At 43.1% G+C, this 15,490-nt stretch overlaps 1 protein-coding gene and 1 long non-coding RNA gene across 9 annotated transcripts in view; one reads left to right on the top strand and one right to left on the bottom strand.

Moving 5' to 3' along the window:
* GRIA1 (glutamate ionotropic receptor AMPA type subunit 1) overlaps nucleotides 1-14,252 on the top strand; it is a 165,919-nt gene extending 151,667 nt beyond the window's left edge. For 3 of the 7 annotated variants that reach the window (XM_073355281.1, XM_073355277.1, XM_073355278.1), the window contains 2 exons: nucleotides 7,389-7,523; nucleotides 9,294-14,252. In XM_073355281.1, coding sequence (XP_073211382.1) covers nucleotides 7,389-7,523; nucleotides 9,294-9,482 — 324 coding nt within the window. In that variant the 3' untranslated portion in view covers nucleotides 9,483-14,252. Of the gene's footprint in view, nucleotides 1-7,388; nucleotides 7,631-9,293 lie in introns of those variants that run through there. The other 4 variants (XM_073355280.1, XM_073355279.1, XM_073355283.1 and 1 more) reach the window with 3 other exon arrangements.
* The window catches only part of LOC140915534 (uncharacterized), a 47,062-nt gene that overhangs the window by 5,997 nt on the left and 25,575 nt on the right, over nucleotides 1-15,490 (bottom strand). For both annotated transcript variants that reach the window (XR_012160191.1, XR_012160192.1), the window contains exon 2: nucleotides 9,969-10,090. This is a non-coding gene — a long non-coding RNA (uncharacterized lncRNA). The remainder of the gene's footprint in view (nucleotides 1-9,968; nucleotides 10,091-15,490) is intronic.

The raw sequence follows: 15,490 nt of genomic DNA, 5'->3' as shown, positions 1-15,490 counted from the left end.
ATATGTATCTATCTTACCATGTAACCAAATGATCAACAGTTACCATATAAATGAAGAGTAATTACCTTACCGTGTACCCTGAACTCTGAAGTGATGACACAGCTTCCTTATTGCTTTCACCACACACCTGCATGCATCAGTGCTAGAGAAACTCCATAGCTAATAACAGGTTTCAGAGTAACAGCCGTGTTAGTCTGTATTCGCAAAAAGAAAAGGAGGACTTGTGGCACCTTAGAGACTAACCAATTTATTAGAGCATGAGCTTTCGTGAGCTACAGCTCACTTCCTCAGATGCATATCGTGGAAACTGCAGCAGGCTTTATATATACACAGAGAATATGAAACAATACCTATTCCCACCCCACTGTCCTGCTGGTAATAGCTTATCTAAAGTGATTTCCATAGCTAATAGAATACCCTAAAGGAAATGGATGTGAAACAGATCCTGTTTAAAAAGAAAATAAGCAGTGGGGCTCAGAATCCCTACAGTACTGTCCCTTTGTCAATATTCTGAAAGAAATTTCAGGTCTAGTGCTTCATTCCACACAATAGAATAACCAACAAAAAACCAAAATGAAAGGTTTGGGACAGTTGGATTTATGTGGATCATATGACCTCAGTGTAGATCACATGTTATTTATATGTACTTTTAAAAACCACACATGAATCACATATGAAATAAATGGGATTGGAGCCTAAAAACCAACCTTTCTTTAGGAAAATAACTAAAAAGTACAAATGCAAAATACAATTAAAACAAATTATTTAAATGATTAAAATTGCTTTGATTTAAATCATTCCACCTGTGAAGAGGCAAATCTTTTAGAACTACAAGTTTATATACTGTACAATATATTTTTTAACAAGTTATTCATTAAGTTACTCTACGATGATACTGGAGTTATGTATTTTTAGTCAGGACTTGTCTATACAAACACAAGTTCATGGCAGTCTGCGGTGTAAATCTACCTCACACTACCCAGCTGTGCCACGCCCTAAGTCCCCATGTGGACACTGCTACTGTACTCTACAAGTTCCCTAGTTGATTTTTTTCCTCTGTAATAACTCATCCTGCCCACTTGTGTTAGCAAACAGTGAACCCAAAGGAGTAGAGGGATCCTTTTAATTTACTGGACAGATTCAAGGAAAAATAATCCTTGCAAAGTTTATTGCAACTTGAAACTCTATGTGTAAAACTTGAAACTCTATGTGTAAAAATCTATGGTCACGTGTCTTAACTTCACATGTGTTTTTTCGGAATCATCAGAGAAGGATTAAAGTAAATATTGTAAACTACTATGGGAAGGGGCCATCTCTTCTGCTCCTTGTTGAGTCCCAAGCATAATGTCTTCAGCATTAACAATAAACAATAAATAATAAATAATGATAAATAATAATTAATACATTTGATCAGTATTAAAATCAACACACCTGCCCTCCTCTTTATAGAGGAACTGAACAAGTCCACAGCTCATGTGTGCTGCATGCTTTGTGCAGCCATTCCTCTTGTGAATACAGCCCTTTGATATGCCCCCAGTCCCCATCTCCTAAAGTGCCACACTGGCAAACAACAACAGCAATGATGAAACCTAGTTCTTAAATAATAGATCCCAAAGAATATCAGCCCCCTAATGGAATGTGAGATTGTTTGCTTGCTCTTCTCTGGCTTATCTCGTCAGACAGTTATGAAATGCATACCTAGCTACAGGAATTATAGCACACCTTTAGCTATGACGCCCATATCCACACACTTGGTGTTCTTCATGTTATAGTCATTGATTGGCTACACTGAAAGGACAGCTTGTGAGTTAGGATTTGTGAGACCCTCAAACACACACAGAGCCCAAGGTGGTTGAGTGGCAAGTTCCCACTCCTACTGCTAGAGGTAGAGAATAGGCCAGACTGAGTTGAGCACCATGTGGTACTGCTTGTGCATCGAACTGACCTTGCTGGAGAGAGGGCTGTGGAACATGCATGAGAAGGAACATATGTGTTTGAGATGCCAGGACTCAGAGTAAATCAGAAGGGATCAGAGGCCATTCCCCATATACCCTGGCACATGGCAAGACCATCCCAGGTCTCCACATGTTTTTACCTGAACTTGGTTTGCAGTTAGAAGGTTTTTTGTTTCTAAAGGATGTTAGTACTAAAGAATAATGCTGCAGGTCACTGTAAACAGGATCTTGGGATTTTGCTCAAGGCTAGTTAGTAGTCAGGGAGAACTTGGAATACGTAAAATCTTTGGTGCCTTCAGAGCATTTTTAAATAGCAAAAATTTCTCTGGCTTATGGAAACTGGTTTCAGAAGATGTTACATGATTGGCTACATTAGTCATCATGCTAGATGACCTCTCAAGGACCCTTCCAGTCCCATGATTCTATGATTCTGTGATTCTATGTCTGTAAGTGATGCCTCTATATCTCATTTCTAAACTTGGCAACTACCTCCCTACTCCCAACACTGCAGCAGACCCAGACCCCTATGAGGGGCCAAATCAGAACAGCCCCTGGACTTGGGGAAGTTCTCTTCCAGATAAACTTTGACTTCCCAAAGTCCCTGTCTCTCTTTTGTAACCAAAGGAACAACATATTACCTTGAAAAAACATTTGGAAGAGGCAGTCAGTTTTAAAAACACAACTCTCTGTGAAAACTTTTTACCTGCTGCTGTTCCAGCTATCCTCTAGGGTTTGTGTAAGTGACAGAGGTTAGAGCTGAGTTACTTTGTGCCTTTGAGAGCACTGTGTGTATAAGTTAGTTTCACTGGTTTCCCATGTAATCCATCAGATTGCCCTGCTGTCCAGGCAGGTGTTCCGTAAGGCAGCAGAGAAGACAGGAGCAATTTTCAAAGCAGGCCAGTGCAGATCCATCTTGCAGTTACCCCCATATGGACAGCTCCCTGCGCCCGCGGGGAACTCCATCAAAGACAGTGAGGCTGTACACAGGCGCAGGGGTTTGCCCACACACATGCAGGTGCCAGGCTTGGGCCTGTGATTGCAAAACTTTCAAAACAGAGAGGGGGACTCGGGCAGGGGTAGCTTCTGAAACCATGTTTTTTTAAATTGGCTGGCTCTCAAGCCGATGGTGGCCTTTCACCTCAGGAAACCTTTTCTTGGTTTCCCTTTTTTCTACATAATTGTGTCCACTATCTGTCGTGTACAAATCCTCCCCTCACAGTCCCGCAATGGTGCTCCAGGACGACAGCTAGAGAACTAAATGGTTCAATGCTGGGCTTTGAAAGGTCTCCTGGGAGAAGGCAGGCTGGTGTTTGGTGTAAAGGTCGCAGGCTTCTGCTGGATCCTGGGAAGCCTGGTGGCTAATGCAGCCATCTTGCTCAAAGAACCAGTTCACATTCTCAGTGGGCCGTGAGGGCCTGGACTACTTGCCTTAAGGTCACCGTTTGCTCTCAATGGGCTCTGGCTGTGCAGGTGAAGGGAGGGGAGCTCCCCTGCTGAGAAGCCAAGGAAATTGCACCTGCAAGGCTTTCAGGAGAGCAGAATAAATAACGACAAGTGGCACTGGCTGAAAGGAACAGACTGGAAGGTGCCTGGTTGCCATGGCGATGATGCCGCGCTTTCTGAACAGCGGGCTTTTCTTTCTCTTTTCACCTGCCAATCTTCCCCCACCGTAACTCTCGGCCTCTGCAGGAGACAAGCTGCGACATTTACACTCCCACTAACAAGCTGGCTGCATGATGGGCGAACTCCTTGGGAGAGCATCTGCTCTGGAGTGGTGTCACAAAGCCCAAATGGCGAGGACTGGAGGGTCAGCGAGGGGGCTGGGTTCTCGCTGGCAGTTAGTGCAGGACGGGTACATTTCCTTGTGTTAGTAGTAATATTATTAAGTGAGGATCCTGCTTTGAAACAGCAGATCAAGCCATGGCATGGCAGGCATTGTTTCCTAGCCCTCACAGCCCTTTAGTGAGCCGGGTATTTCTTATCCATTGGGAAGGAATTGCACCTGCAAGACAATGGTCACATGCTAAAGAACTGCTTGCTGATTAGAAACTCAATCCTGCCTGCGGAGGGAAGAAAAGGAGTAAAAGAAAAGAAGCTGACAGCCACCATTGGAGCAATTTCAGTTCTAACCCGGGATCCCGACAACAGGCTTTGAGATAAGCACACGCTGTGTGATTTCAGTGTTCCTCATGGCTCAGCTGCAGCCAGACTTGTCCCCTGGATTCTTAGTGCCCTTGTTTTGGGACTATGTTACTACGGTGGCAGTAGTGAAATTTAGGCAGATACCCCTGGGCTTTGCAGCTGCTCTCCCCAGCTGAAGGGGTGCAGTCACCGGACTTCTCCAGCTGTCAGGGATGAGGAAGGAGTGACGACTTTCAGTTCACTCAATTTTCAGGGGTAAAATGACTCAGGAGAAAAAAGTAGCAGCTGGAACAGAAACACACTGTGAGAGATTTGAAAAGCAAAGGGGCTGTGGTGGATCTGCCGCCTTTGGCTGCCCTGCTTGGAGCCTGGCAGTATAATGCCGTCAGGACTAGACCAGACCAAAAGATTCATAGCTAGCATAAGTCAGACAGAAAAATCTATAAATAGGAGCATGATTGCCTATCTGCCAGATCCCACTCCCATTAAAGCTAATGGAATGACACCTCCCATGTGAATCCAACAACTAAGATGGAAAGGAAATGGGAGAATACTGTGGCAAGACATGGCAGCCCAGAATGACAAGGAGAGCAAAAAGTTGAGGAACCCACTTAGGTCTTCTCAGTCTCTCTGTCTGGCAGGTGAAATCCCTTTAGAATATGCCTTTGGAGAGGTGTGTTATATGACAGGCCTAACCCTGTTTCTTGGTAGCTACTGGTCTGCCCTGTCAAATATCTGCTCAAACTGCCTTGAAGACTTCAAGTGGCTCTTAAATTTGATTCCAAGTAATCTTCAGAGAAAACATACTGCAACAAAACATAATCAAGAATGGGAGAAAACATGGAAAGACAGACCACAGAATGATTCCTGCAGATGTGGCAGCTGCAGAGACAGAGGTTAGAGGAGGAGATGTTGCACACCCAAAAAGCTAAGAGGGGACCTGCAAATTAACTTCAGTTAGAGAGAGTATGCTTGAAAGAATGAGCTAGATAATAATCTGACTGACATGGCAAAGGCTATGCAAGAGATGGAAGCAACATGCCTTGTGATGAGCTTCTGGAGCAGGTCGACTTCATGCTTAAACACCTAGGGTAGATCTCAATACTATATGGCTGCAAAGTACACTGCACAATGGCAATCCTGCTTTCAAGGCTCTTGAGGTCTGGGTTAATTGAGAGGGAAAAGAAATCCGAGTTAAAGACTTTTCCATCCACCCAGATTATATGCACAGTTGGCAGCTGTCACTCTAACTGAGTCGCACTTCCACCTTCTGGCTGAAGGAATCCAGTGTGGGAAGTTACGTCAGTGCCCCACGGTATGTACTGTAGTGTATGTCCCAAAGGGAGCCCTGTAATGCGCTAAGAGGACATTAGAAAAAGGGATCCTGTTTACTGAACTGCCCAGCAGAGTAGAGCTGGTCAGTACCTGGTAAGTATTTCCTGTGAATAATTTAAAAACAAAAACAAAAAAAGTTATTTTTTTCCTGAAATTTTTATTCTGGTCTGTCAAATAAAACAGAATATTTCACAAGGAACAAAAGTTCTCATGAAAAATGTTCCTATTGAAATAAAAGGCTGGTTTTCTTCTAAAAATATTTTTGACCCAAGAATCGCCACCTGCTCCAAGAATTAGGGGGACTTTCTAAGGTGCCCTTAGTTAATAAACACTTCTTCACCTGCAAGGGGGTTGTGGTGCCTACCTAAAGCCCCTGTGAGTCAGACAGTGGATGCCTGGAAAGTCCTGTGTGGCCACCGAATTATTAAATCCTGGAAGCCTTTTTAATGCTCATGTAATTTTAACACTTGTCCGAAAATACCTGTTTGTAGCTTTCTGGCCACTGATTCCTCCCCCGCTGGCTGAAGGGGCCTTTCAAGGATTTGATAGCTGCTGCCTGCTTAGAGTAAGACCTGCCCAAGGAACGCGAACAAACCAGTCCTCCCGAAATCTGCATAGTCCATGAAATAAACAAATCCTTTGTGTCACAGGATCCATGTTTGTCAGAATGTCAGTTCAGCATCATGAAACCACCCAGCTGATGGAGACTGCATGTGAGCAGAGCTCTGCTCCTCCCAGCAATTAGTGCCAGAGTTCATTTAATCTTCCTCTTTAACTGGCTGGATCACTGATGAGCAACACATGGCTCTCCCTTCCTGCCCAGGGGCTGAGCACTCAGCCCAGAATGCCTGACCTACCAAGCACTATCAGTCTAGCCCTGGCTTCCCACATGGCAGAATGGAGCACTAAATACCATGCCACTGGGCCTGCCCTCAGCATTCCTTAATAGTGAACAAGTGTCTATTTGATATCACAGAGCAGCAATTAGCACTTAGCAGGAAGGTCTATTTACCTTTTAACCGAAGGAGGGAGTGTGGTCTAGATAAATGATCAGGGGACTCAGGAATTCTTCAATGCTAGGGACTTATGTGGCCTGGGTAAACCTCTGCAGCCCAAATTCAGCCCCGGTGCAAGTGGTGGCAATTCTGTTTGCTTCAGTGGGGTTGCACCTGCTAACACCAGGGCTGAATCCAGCACTCTGTGACTCAGTTTTCCCATCTGTAAAACGAGGCAATATGATATTGCCTCCTAACCAGGGTTGCCATGGGGATTAATTAGACGGTGTCTGTCACATCATTATACAAGTATCAGATATGAGTAATTGCAATCAATAACCCTATTTCTGGAGAATCAAATAATTAAGTTAGACACGCATCTCAGTTACACATGCAATAATTGCCTTTGAAATAGAAATCAAACTCAAATCTGAGGACTACTCATCTCCAGTGTCACCTGAATATTGTACTGAGAAATAATAATAATTAAAAAAATAAAGGCATCTTGACGTGTTGCTCAGCAACAGAAGTTGCGGGGGATACAATCTAGGACTAAAGGAACAAGCATTTCCAAGATAATGGGTAATTTCAGGAGCAAAATTGGGGGCATGCAAATGTCACAAACACAGAGAATTTTTTCTTCTTTTAACCAATAATTTAAACTAGGGATTTGGGGTAAATAAGTGTTTAAGTTTGATGATTGAAAAGCAGAATCCAAACCTTTACATAGAGCTGTATTGCTGGAGAAATGTTTATTCGTTTGTGTGAGGGAAACATTAGATTGAAAATAAATTGAATCAAAAATTGAAAATGCTCTTAGAAATGTCATGCCTGTGTTTAAAGAGGGAGATGGTGACATGTCAGTGTTACTGTATTGTACTGTGCCTCTTACAAAGCAACCCCATATTCATTTGGCTGTTCCCCCTCCCACATGTCCCGTCCCCTTTTCCTTTCTTTCTAGGACAAGACAAGCGCTCTGAGTCTCAGCAACGTGGCTGGGGTTTTCTATATCCTGATCGGAGGGCTCGGACTAGCCATGCTGGTTGCCTTAGTCGAGTTTTGTTACAAGTCCAGAAGTGAAACAAAGCGGATGAAGGTGGCAACACATTCCCAGGCCTTTTACATCTCTCTGACACTACCCAGGCTCCTAAACCGGATGCAGCCCAGACCCAGGGTGGAAACCCATGTTATAGGGATGATGATGTGAATATGCTAGTTGGTGTGTTTAGAAAGGAAAGAATGAGAATGAATGGAGGGAGCTAATAAATATGAATACATGAGTTATTTGACAGTCAAGTCAGACCTACACCGTTGTGTAGTGCAAATGCAGATCTCAAATACAAAGCAAAACCCTAGCATGAATGACCATAGGAATGTATCGCAATTCCTTACAGTCTAGCTTCAAGGAAACAAAGACTAGCTCTTCAAGGCTGCAGTCTGTCGGGCTCATGCACTACTGCATTTACTTCAGTTTCACACTGGTGTAAATACATGCCAAAAAAAAGAATGGAGTTGCATCAAGATAAAAATGGAGTAATTCAGTAGTGAATCAGCCCCTGTAATTCCATTAAGTGTTACTGTGCTGATGCTATTTATATTTAAGCAATAATGGTGGCTGCTTAGAACATTTGCTGTATCTTATTGCTGGACCAATTCCTAGATCCAACAATCTCAGGTAAAACAGAGTATCATTAACTCCGTGAACACCATTTTCACAGAAAATATACTGTGATATGCACCCAAATCTTTCAAAGTGCATCTGCACATTTGGAGACTTAGGGACACCGTTTTTAACAAACTAGGCCTTTCCCCCACATGGTACTGTTATCCTTTCAGAGTGCCATGGCAAAGAGCAGATAGGATTATACTAGAGACTTCTCGGTATGAGGGTTTAATAACCAGAGAGTGCCTGTGGAACGAATTCATCTTGATTCATATGAGAAGCAAGGGAATTGGGGTGGATTACCATTTACGGGTAAAAGTTTGGCATTAATTGTGCCCTTTGAAAACAATCTGTCCCCTATATCCTCCACTTGACCACTCCAGTGAGCATGGAAGCCAGTCAGAATGTGTCACTATGGCATTTAGGTTATGTCTGACTAGTCCTATGAGAGTCTCACTTCTATGAGCACTAAAATTTACCCAGATTTGAAAACTGAATACATGATCATTTCTTCAGTTTACATGTTTCTATTTCAACATTGTTAATGTTTCACCAATGATGATTACACATTTAATCAACCAAATATGTGTAATATCTCTTTCCCCACTGAGATTTAAAATAAGCCCGAACCAATGAGAGTTGGGGAAAGGTAAAGGAAGCATAGGAGTTGTGTTTTATATGCCACTAATATGGCTGAATCTAATACTGAACCTTATTCCAAAATAACTGCTCCAGAATAGCTATTTCAGTAAATTTCCAAGTGTAGACAACCTTAGACTTTGTCTAGACTGGGAAAATTAGGTTAGGTTTCCTAGCACATCTTGTTTTGCCAGTGTAGACAAAGCCTTAGGCATATGCTTAACTTATTCATATGAGAATGCCTTAAGTGTTTGCAAGATCAGGGCCTTAGAGATCACCATGTATTTAAATGGTCAATAACTTACCCGGTCGATAGGTGGAGCACTTTCTGCACATGACACGTGTGCCCTGTATCTCAAGGTGTTACGGAATCGTTTAACTTGGAACCTAGAAGAGGTGTAAGCAAGTAAAATAGATGCAATAAAGAACTGCAGAAAAGCAGGAGCCTTGCTGGAGTTAGGGAATGAAGGAAAGATAAAAACAAAGGAAGCAAGAGTATTTCATATTGTAACTTTTCAGACATTTCTAAGGACAGGGGGAGACCCCCCCGTCCCTCCTAAAAAGGGTTTTTGTTTGATCCCACAGCAATCAATCAACGAAGCCATAAGGACAGCAACCCTTCCCAGGCCAGCTACAGCAGGAAGCAGCGGAGAAAATGGACGGGTGGTCAGCCATGATTTCCCCAAATCCATGCAGGCGATTCCATGCATGAGTCACAGCACTGGGATGTCCCTGGGAGCTACGGGATTATAATCAGCCACGATGCATCACCTGGGTGAGAGCCGGGTCTCGCCAGCCCCACCCCTCCAGTGCCAAAACCAAACCGAACAAATGCAAGAAAAACAACGATGACAAAATGGACAATTCGATGGATCTTCCTGAGGAAATCAAATCTGTTTTCTTTGTTGTTTGCTGATAGATCCACAGGCAGGAGAACAATAGCAGTCTGTACTGCGATAAGGAGACAGGTAACGGGATTCAGCAGGTTCCTGGACCATCCTGGAATGCAGACCCACTGGAGCACTGAGGAAGACTGTGCCATTTTGTTTTAACTTGGTTGTTAATAAGTCTTTGTGTGTGCAATATATATATTTTTTCTTACCAATTCCCATGGTGTCAGGGTGACATCATTTCTCCCCCTTCCCCACTCAACCCTTTAATCAGGTTCAGTGTGGGATGCAAACCATAATGTCTGAGCTACTAACAATGAAAGGAAAATAAAAGGCAAACCTAACTCACTGGGAGTGTCAGCATATAACCCTGTGATTCATCACGATTCTGCCATCTGTTGCTTCAGCACTGTGGGGGCGGTGTTGTTGTAACAAGGCTGATAGTACTGTGGAGGGATCTCTCTGTTCTCCCTATAAAAAAAAAAAGGACTTTAGAGACAAGAAAATAACTGAAACAGCAACAGAAATCGACTTTGGTGGAGAAAGGGGGAAGGAGTGGCTGGATGGAGACAATGGCTGAAAGTTGTAACTGGCGGTGAAAGAGCCCAAGGCCAATGTCATAACTATTCCAGAGACGATTAATGGTGGTTCAAGGGAAAGCTGCTCTGAACTTGGGGTATGAATCCATACCAGACCCTGCAGAGGGGAAACCCCCACGCATGGCAGGCTAGAGTGGACAAGTCAGCAGTGGACTAAGATCATGGCAGACTGCTGCATATGGAAGAGATAAAGCAAATATAACATCCGTCCAACCCCCTGCCTAACTTATCTGGGGTTAATGGGCAATTGTCACCCATTTCTTCATTGCTTTGCTTCTGTACATGCTCTCTTTGATGACAGAACCACCCTGAGCCTGGAGTAAACCATCTACAAAGCAACCAGACAGCCTGCTAACAAGTAAAATGGAGCTAGAAATGGTGGAGCTACACTCTGGACATTCCTGCTTTTTGGCTGTGAAATTCCCTTATGGCCAGTCGTGAATGAAAGGGGACATTTCATGGTTAACTGGCCAAGCCAGCCTCCTGAGAAGAACTAAGATCCCATGTAATCAAACAAATGAGGAGGACATCCCTCAAGAGCTTCACAAGCTTCTGTGATGCTTCCTTGAAGTTGGGCCCAGTTGAATTCAGCTTCAGAAATCACCACTTGTCCAGTCACATTGGTGGCAAAGCTAACGGCAATGGATTCTGGCCTATTCATCCTCAGTAAGCAAATGGAACTCACAAGTGGCCAGCTGGTTCCCCTGCTTGGTACAGAAAAGTCTGTCTATGATCCAAAACCCAGTGCTGCTACTACTGGAAATGAAATGGCAAAATCCAGAGTGCAAGACATGCAGCAGGGGTCCAGCTGCTGGCAATGTTGCCCCACTGTATTTTTTTAATTTTATTTTTGCTACAAAATTTTCATTTTATGAAGCTGCCAGCATGGACAGTAGAATGTTTTTCATTTGGGGACAGAGAGGGCCTCCCCAAAAGCAAATCATTTAAAGGGGACCTTCTAGAGAGATAGAAGATCTGTCAAAGAGATACCCTTCTTACCCCATTCCTCTCCCCACACTTCCACCACTTGTGTCTGAACAGTCACTTCAGATTTTTTAAGAGGTTGAAGCTTCTTCCAAAAGCCAGTGGGAATGCTGCACAGTGACAAGGGGCTGCCACCAGAGGCTCATGGGCTGCTTTATCTCTAAAGTAACAGAGATTGCAATGTGGCAAGTGGAGAAACTGGGGGCGTGAGGAGGATAGGTAGAGAAGAGAGAGTTTGATGAGAAAGTAACAAGCAAATAACTTGAGCAGGTCGGTGGTGAAGATTTCCCTGAGTGGTTTTTCATAAGCACGACTGGCTGAAAACCAGTTCTCTTTAGCGCATGATTCATGGTGCGGTGCTGTATGTCAGCAACCGTTAACGACTGACCTGCTCTGAACTGTTCTTTACCATTTAGCTATTTGCTACCCATCTATTGTCTCTGACTCTACTCCTCCTATGGTCACCCTCAGGAAACTGGCAAGTCAAAAACTCAAGGACCCTAACTAGGGCACCGCATGTCTTGTGCCCTTGTGCGTTCTCTTCCTGCCAGTGGAAACCCTTGTAGTCTCCATCTTTCATCCAGACAAGGACTTTCATCAGCCACTCAGAATAACTCTTCAAGGGCACCATCTCTGCGCTTATTATTATTATTTTATCCACCTCTTTATTTTTTTTTTACTTCAGTTCTGTATACGTGCAGGAGTGGAGCAGCATCGAGGGTGCTTTCCTGCTTCTGTCCCAGAGCTCTTCTGGGAAAGTCTGAGGCTTGATTCTTTTCTTGTCCCAGGGCCTTTCATAACCCAGTTATTTTGCCACCTGAAATTGCACTGAGAGCAGGCTGCAGAGATTCACTTTTCTGTGGAATTGGAAATAAGCCCCATCAACCTTCAAAGACCCCGCTGCCTTTGTGGCAGGGAGTCAAAGAAGCTGTGTCCAACAATTGAAACAGCCAGTTAGATGGCCCTGTAGGAACAAACTTTCTGTGATAGGACTGAATACCTGTGAAAATAAGACAGGAGACTCAATCTTAGAATGCTTTTGATCAATGGAGGGGTGAAAAAAGGAATGAAACAAAAGCGTGGAAAAAAATGTTAACTTGTAATATGTATTTTTACTACACTTTTCTTAAAACTAGAATAATGGGAAAACTCTTAAAGACATTGACATTTTTTCTCAACAGGAATCCATAGTTAACAGTTTCGGCTTTCATTAAATTTTGCTCTTTGGTACCTGGATCTTTTATTTAACAGCTCTCTTTGTTTTAACTCTCTTTCTTAGTAGAACTACAAAGGGATTTTGCTTCATCAAACATAGAAACATTTTTCGTTTTGTGTTCTCTTTTGCAAACGGTGCTTTTAATTTTATTTGATTTTATTTACATAAGAAATGAAAAATATCGCCTGGAATTTAAGTACCGAGATTTCACGGTCCATTTTCATAGCTGTCCATGCCATTCTGTGCCTGTGCTGGATGTGTGATATGAAAATGATGTTACCCCAGAGGCAGTCTTACCCAACCTGGATCAAACTAGATTTCCTTGAGTTTTGCTGTGCCTGACTTGTGAACAGCAGCCAAATAAACTGCTTCAGGTTCAAATTGGGAATCTATCAAATATTTACCCAACGAGTGAAGGCAAAAATATCATTTGTGGTGGATGGGAGGAGGGTGGGGAATGCTGAGGGCTTTCTTGTTTGTTTGGAGTTTTGGGGGGGGTTGGGAACAGAATAGGAGGTTTTTAGTTTGTTTTTGCCATCCGTGAGGTATTGTCAGCTCCAAGTCAAATCAGAACCAGCACTGGTCCAAAAACCCTCCCCAGTCTTGACTTTTATTCGAGATACGTATCTCAGAGGCTGGAACACTTGACATCTTTCCCATTCTCTTTCACGCAGTTAGCCTGTGGAACTCCTTGTAACAAGAGATCATTGAGGTGAAAAGGTTAGCAGGATTCAAACAGCTCAGACATTTACAGAGATAATGAGATCAGCTACAGTTACACTAGTAAGGATTGAAAGTGGTGCGGGGGATGACCACCAACGTTTGAAAGGGCATATAAACCCTCGTACTTCAGTGTATCAGATGACCACTAACTGATGGGGGCTAGGAAGAGACTTTTCCTGTGGGCAGGTTATTTCATAACTGCCTACTGTACATTTTCCTTGCCTCTGCCTCTGAAGGATCTTCCTCCAGCCATTCTTGGAGGCAAAATACTGGGCTAGATGGACCTTGGGTCTGATCTAGTGTGGCCATGCCAGTGTTCCCGCACAACAAAAGAGAATCCATTTTGGCTCACAGTACAGCAATTAAAGATGGGCAAGAAATGGAAGAAGAATAAGCCTATGTCCCTGTAAAAGTATCCTCCAATAGTGATCAGAAAAGATGTGGACAAATTGGAGAGAGTCCAGAGCAGAGCAACACAAAATATTTTTAAAAAATGTTTAGAAAACTTGACCAGTGAAGAAAGGTTAAAAACACTGAGAACGTTTAGTCTTGAGAAAAGAAGACGGAGGGGGACCCTGATAAAAGTCTCCAACTATGTTCAGGGTTGTTATAAAGAAGATGGGGATCAACTGTTTTCCATGCCCAATGAAGGCAGAATAAGAAGTAATGGGCTTAATCTGCAACATGGGAGATTTAGGTTAGATATTAGGAAATACTTTTTAACTATGAGGAGAGTTAAGATCTGGAATAGGTTTCCAAGGGAGGTTGTGGAATCCCCATCACTAGAGGTTTTTAAGAACAGGGTTGGACAACACTTGTCAGGGATAGTCTAGGTTTCTGTGGTCCTGCCTAGGCATAAGGGCTGGACTTGATGATTTCTCGAGGTCCCTTCCAGCCCATCGTTTCTATGGTTCTATAACCTAGGATCTGTGTCTTGTCAGCAAGCTGAACTGAATTCTGCCACACAAACCCCTGGTCTCTGAAAATTCAGTGGCAGATTTTGGGGAATTCTAAACTGAAGGCTTATATTAAATTATATATAGAAATGAATAATACTCTCAGTTGCAGTAATTTGTGTGACTTATTTTGATATTAAATTCCATTTATTTTATTGTGCCTCTGAATTTTCAATATGCCACAGATTCTCATCTGGAAAAAGCTGACCTACCCTATAGAAGTGACTAGGTAGAAGAAGCTGGATGTCTTGGCAGCTGAACAAGGGATACCTGGGAGGGGTGGCAGGCAATTTGAGGTTGTAGAATAAACACATACACTGGATGTTTCTGCTACAGTAGTAAGCACTGGAATAGTGTAAGACATTAACATTTAAATTGTCCTTGTTAGGTTTCAGAGTCCCACTAAGGTGTATAGGTCAGTTCACAGCTCTCTTAGAGCTACTGTTTCAGGCTTTCTGCAGACTCAGTCTACAGTTGGTTATTTTGCTGCCATTCAGAAGGGCTAGAAATGCAATTCATTGTTTCACATGGAAGCTTAGCTTTTTGGAGCATGGCTCTTCAGAGTCACAGAACAGACAGAGATTGGTCCCATTCTGAACCCACCAGGAATGTGCAGCCAACCATATCTTAGACGTCTTGCTAGACAACAATTTTCCCCGTATATTGGAATGTCTAATGGGCCATCTCACCATCAGTGATGTATAGGGGCAACAGAACGAGGGTTTTTTTGTTTTATTTACTTACTAATAAAATAACAGTGGCTAAAAATCAATTAGAAAACTCTAGAGGACTGAGCTATGAAGGATGATTTCTTTTCAGATTAGAGTGCCAGGGAATTCTCAGTTTCGGGAAGGTCTTTCTCTGAAGCCCTTTTGGTTTCTTGCAAACTGCTCCCACATTACTGCGCTAATGGGAAAACAGGCAGAACTGGCGGAGCTTTCCGAGAACAGAAATCTGACCTAGGGATCTGAGCACAAGCCTGGCAGTCAAGAATCCCTTTGTTCCGGTCCTGGCTCTAAAACTGGCCTTGAGCAAGTCACTTAGGGCTTCTCTACCTGGAATAGTTATACCGGTATAAGCTAAGCTGTGATTCAAACTGCCATAGTTATACTGATATAACTCCCCATGTCGACACACTCATTCCAGAACTAGAGTGCCTTTATCTGGTTTTGCTTGTGTCACTTTGGAAGGGGTTTAAGCTAAACTGAAATGAGAATAAGAAATAATACTGGAATCAGCGTTCCCACACAGGGGTCTATGCTGGTATGACTATATTGATTTAACTATGCTGGTATGATTTACCAGAATAACTAGTAAAACTTTCCCCAGTTGACAAGCCCTTATCCTCTCTGCTCTTTGTAGCCACAAATCTGCACTGGTTTAGTTAAACCAG

This window comes from Lepidochelys kempii, chromosome 8, assembly GCF_965140265.1.
Source record: "Lepidochelys kempii isolate rLepKem1 chromosome 8, rLepKem1.hap2, whole genome shotgun sequence".
Classification (NCBI taxonomy): Eukaryota; Metazoa; Chordata; order Testudines; family Cheloniidae; genus Lepidochelys; species Lepidochelys kempii.
The sequence above is the reverse complement of the archived record's forward strand: the minus strand, read 5'-3'. Positions and strand labels throughout refer to the sequence as shown.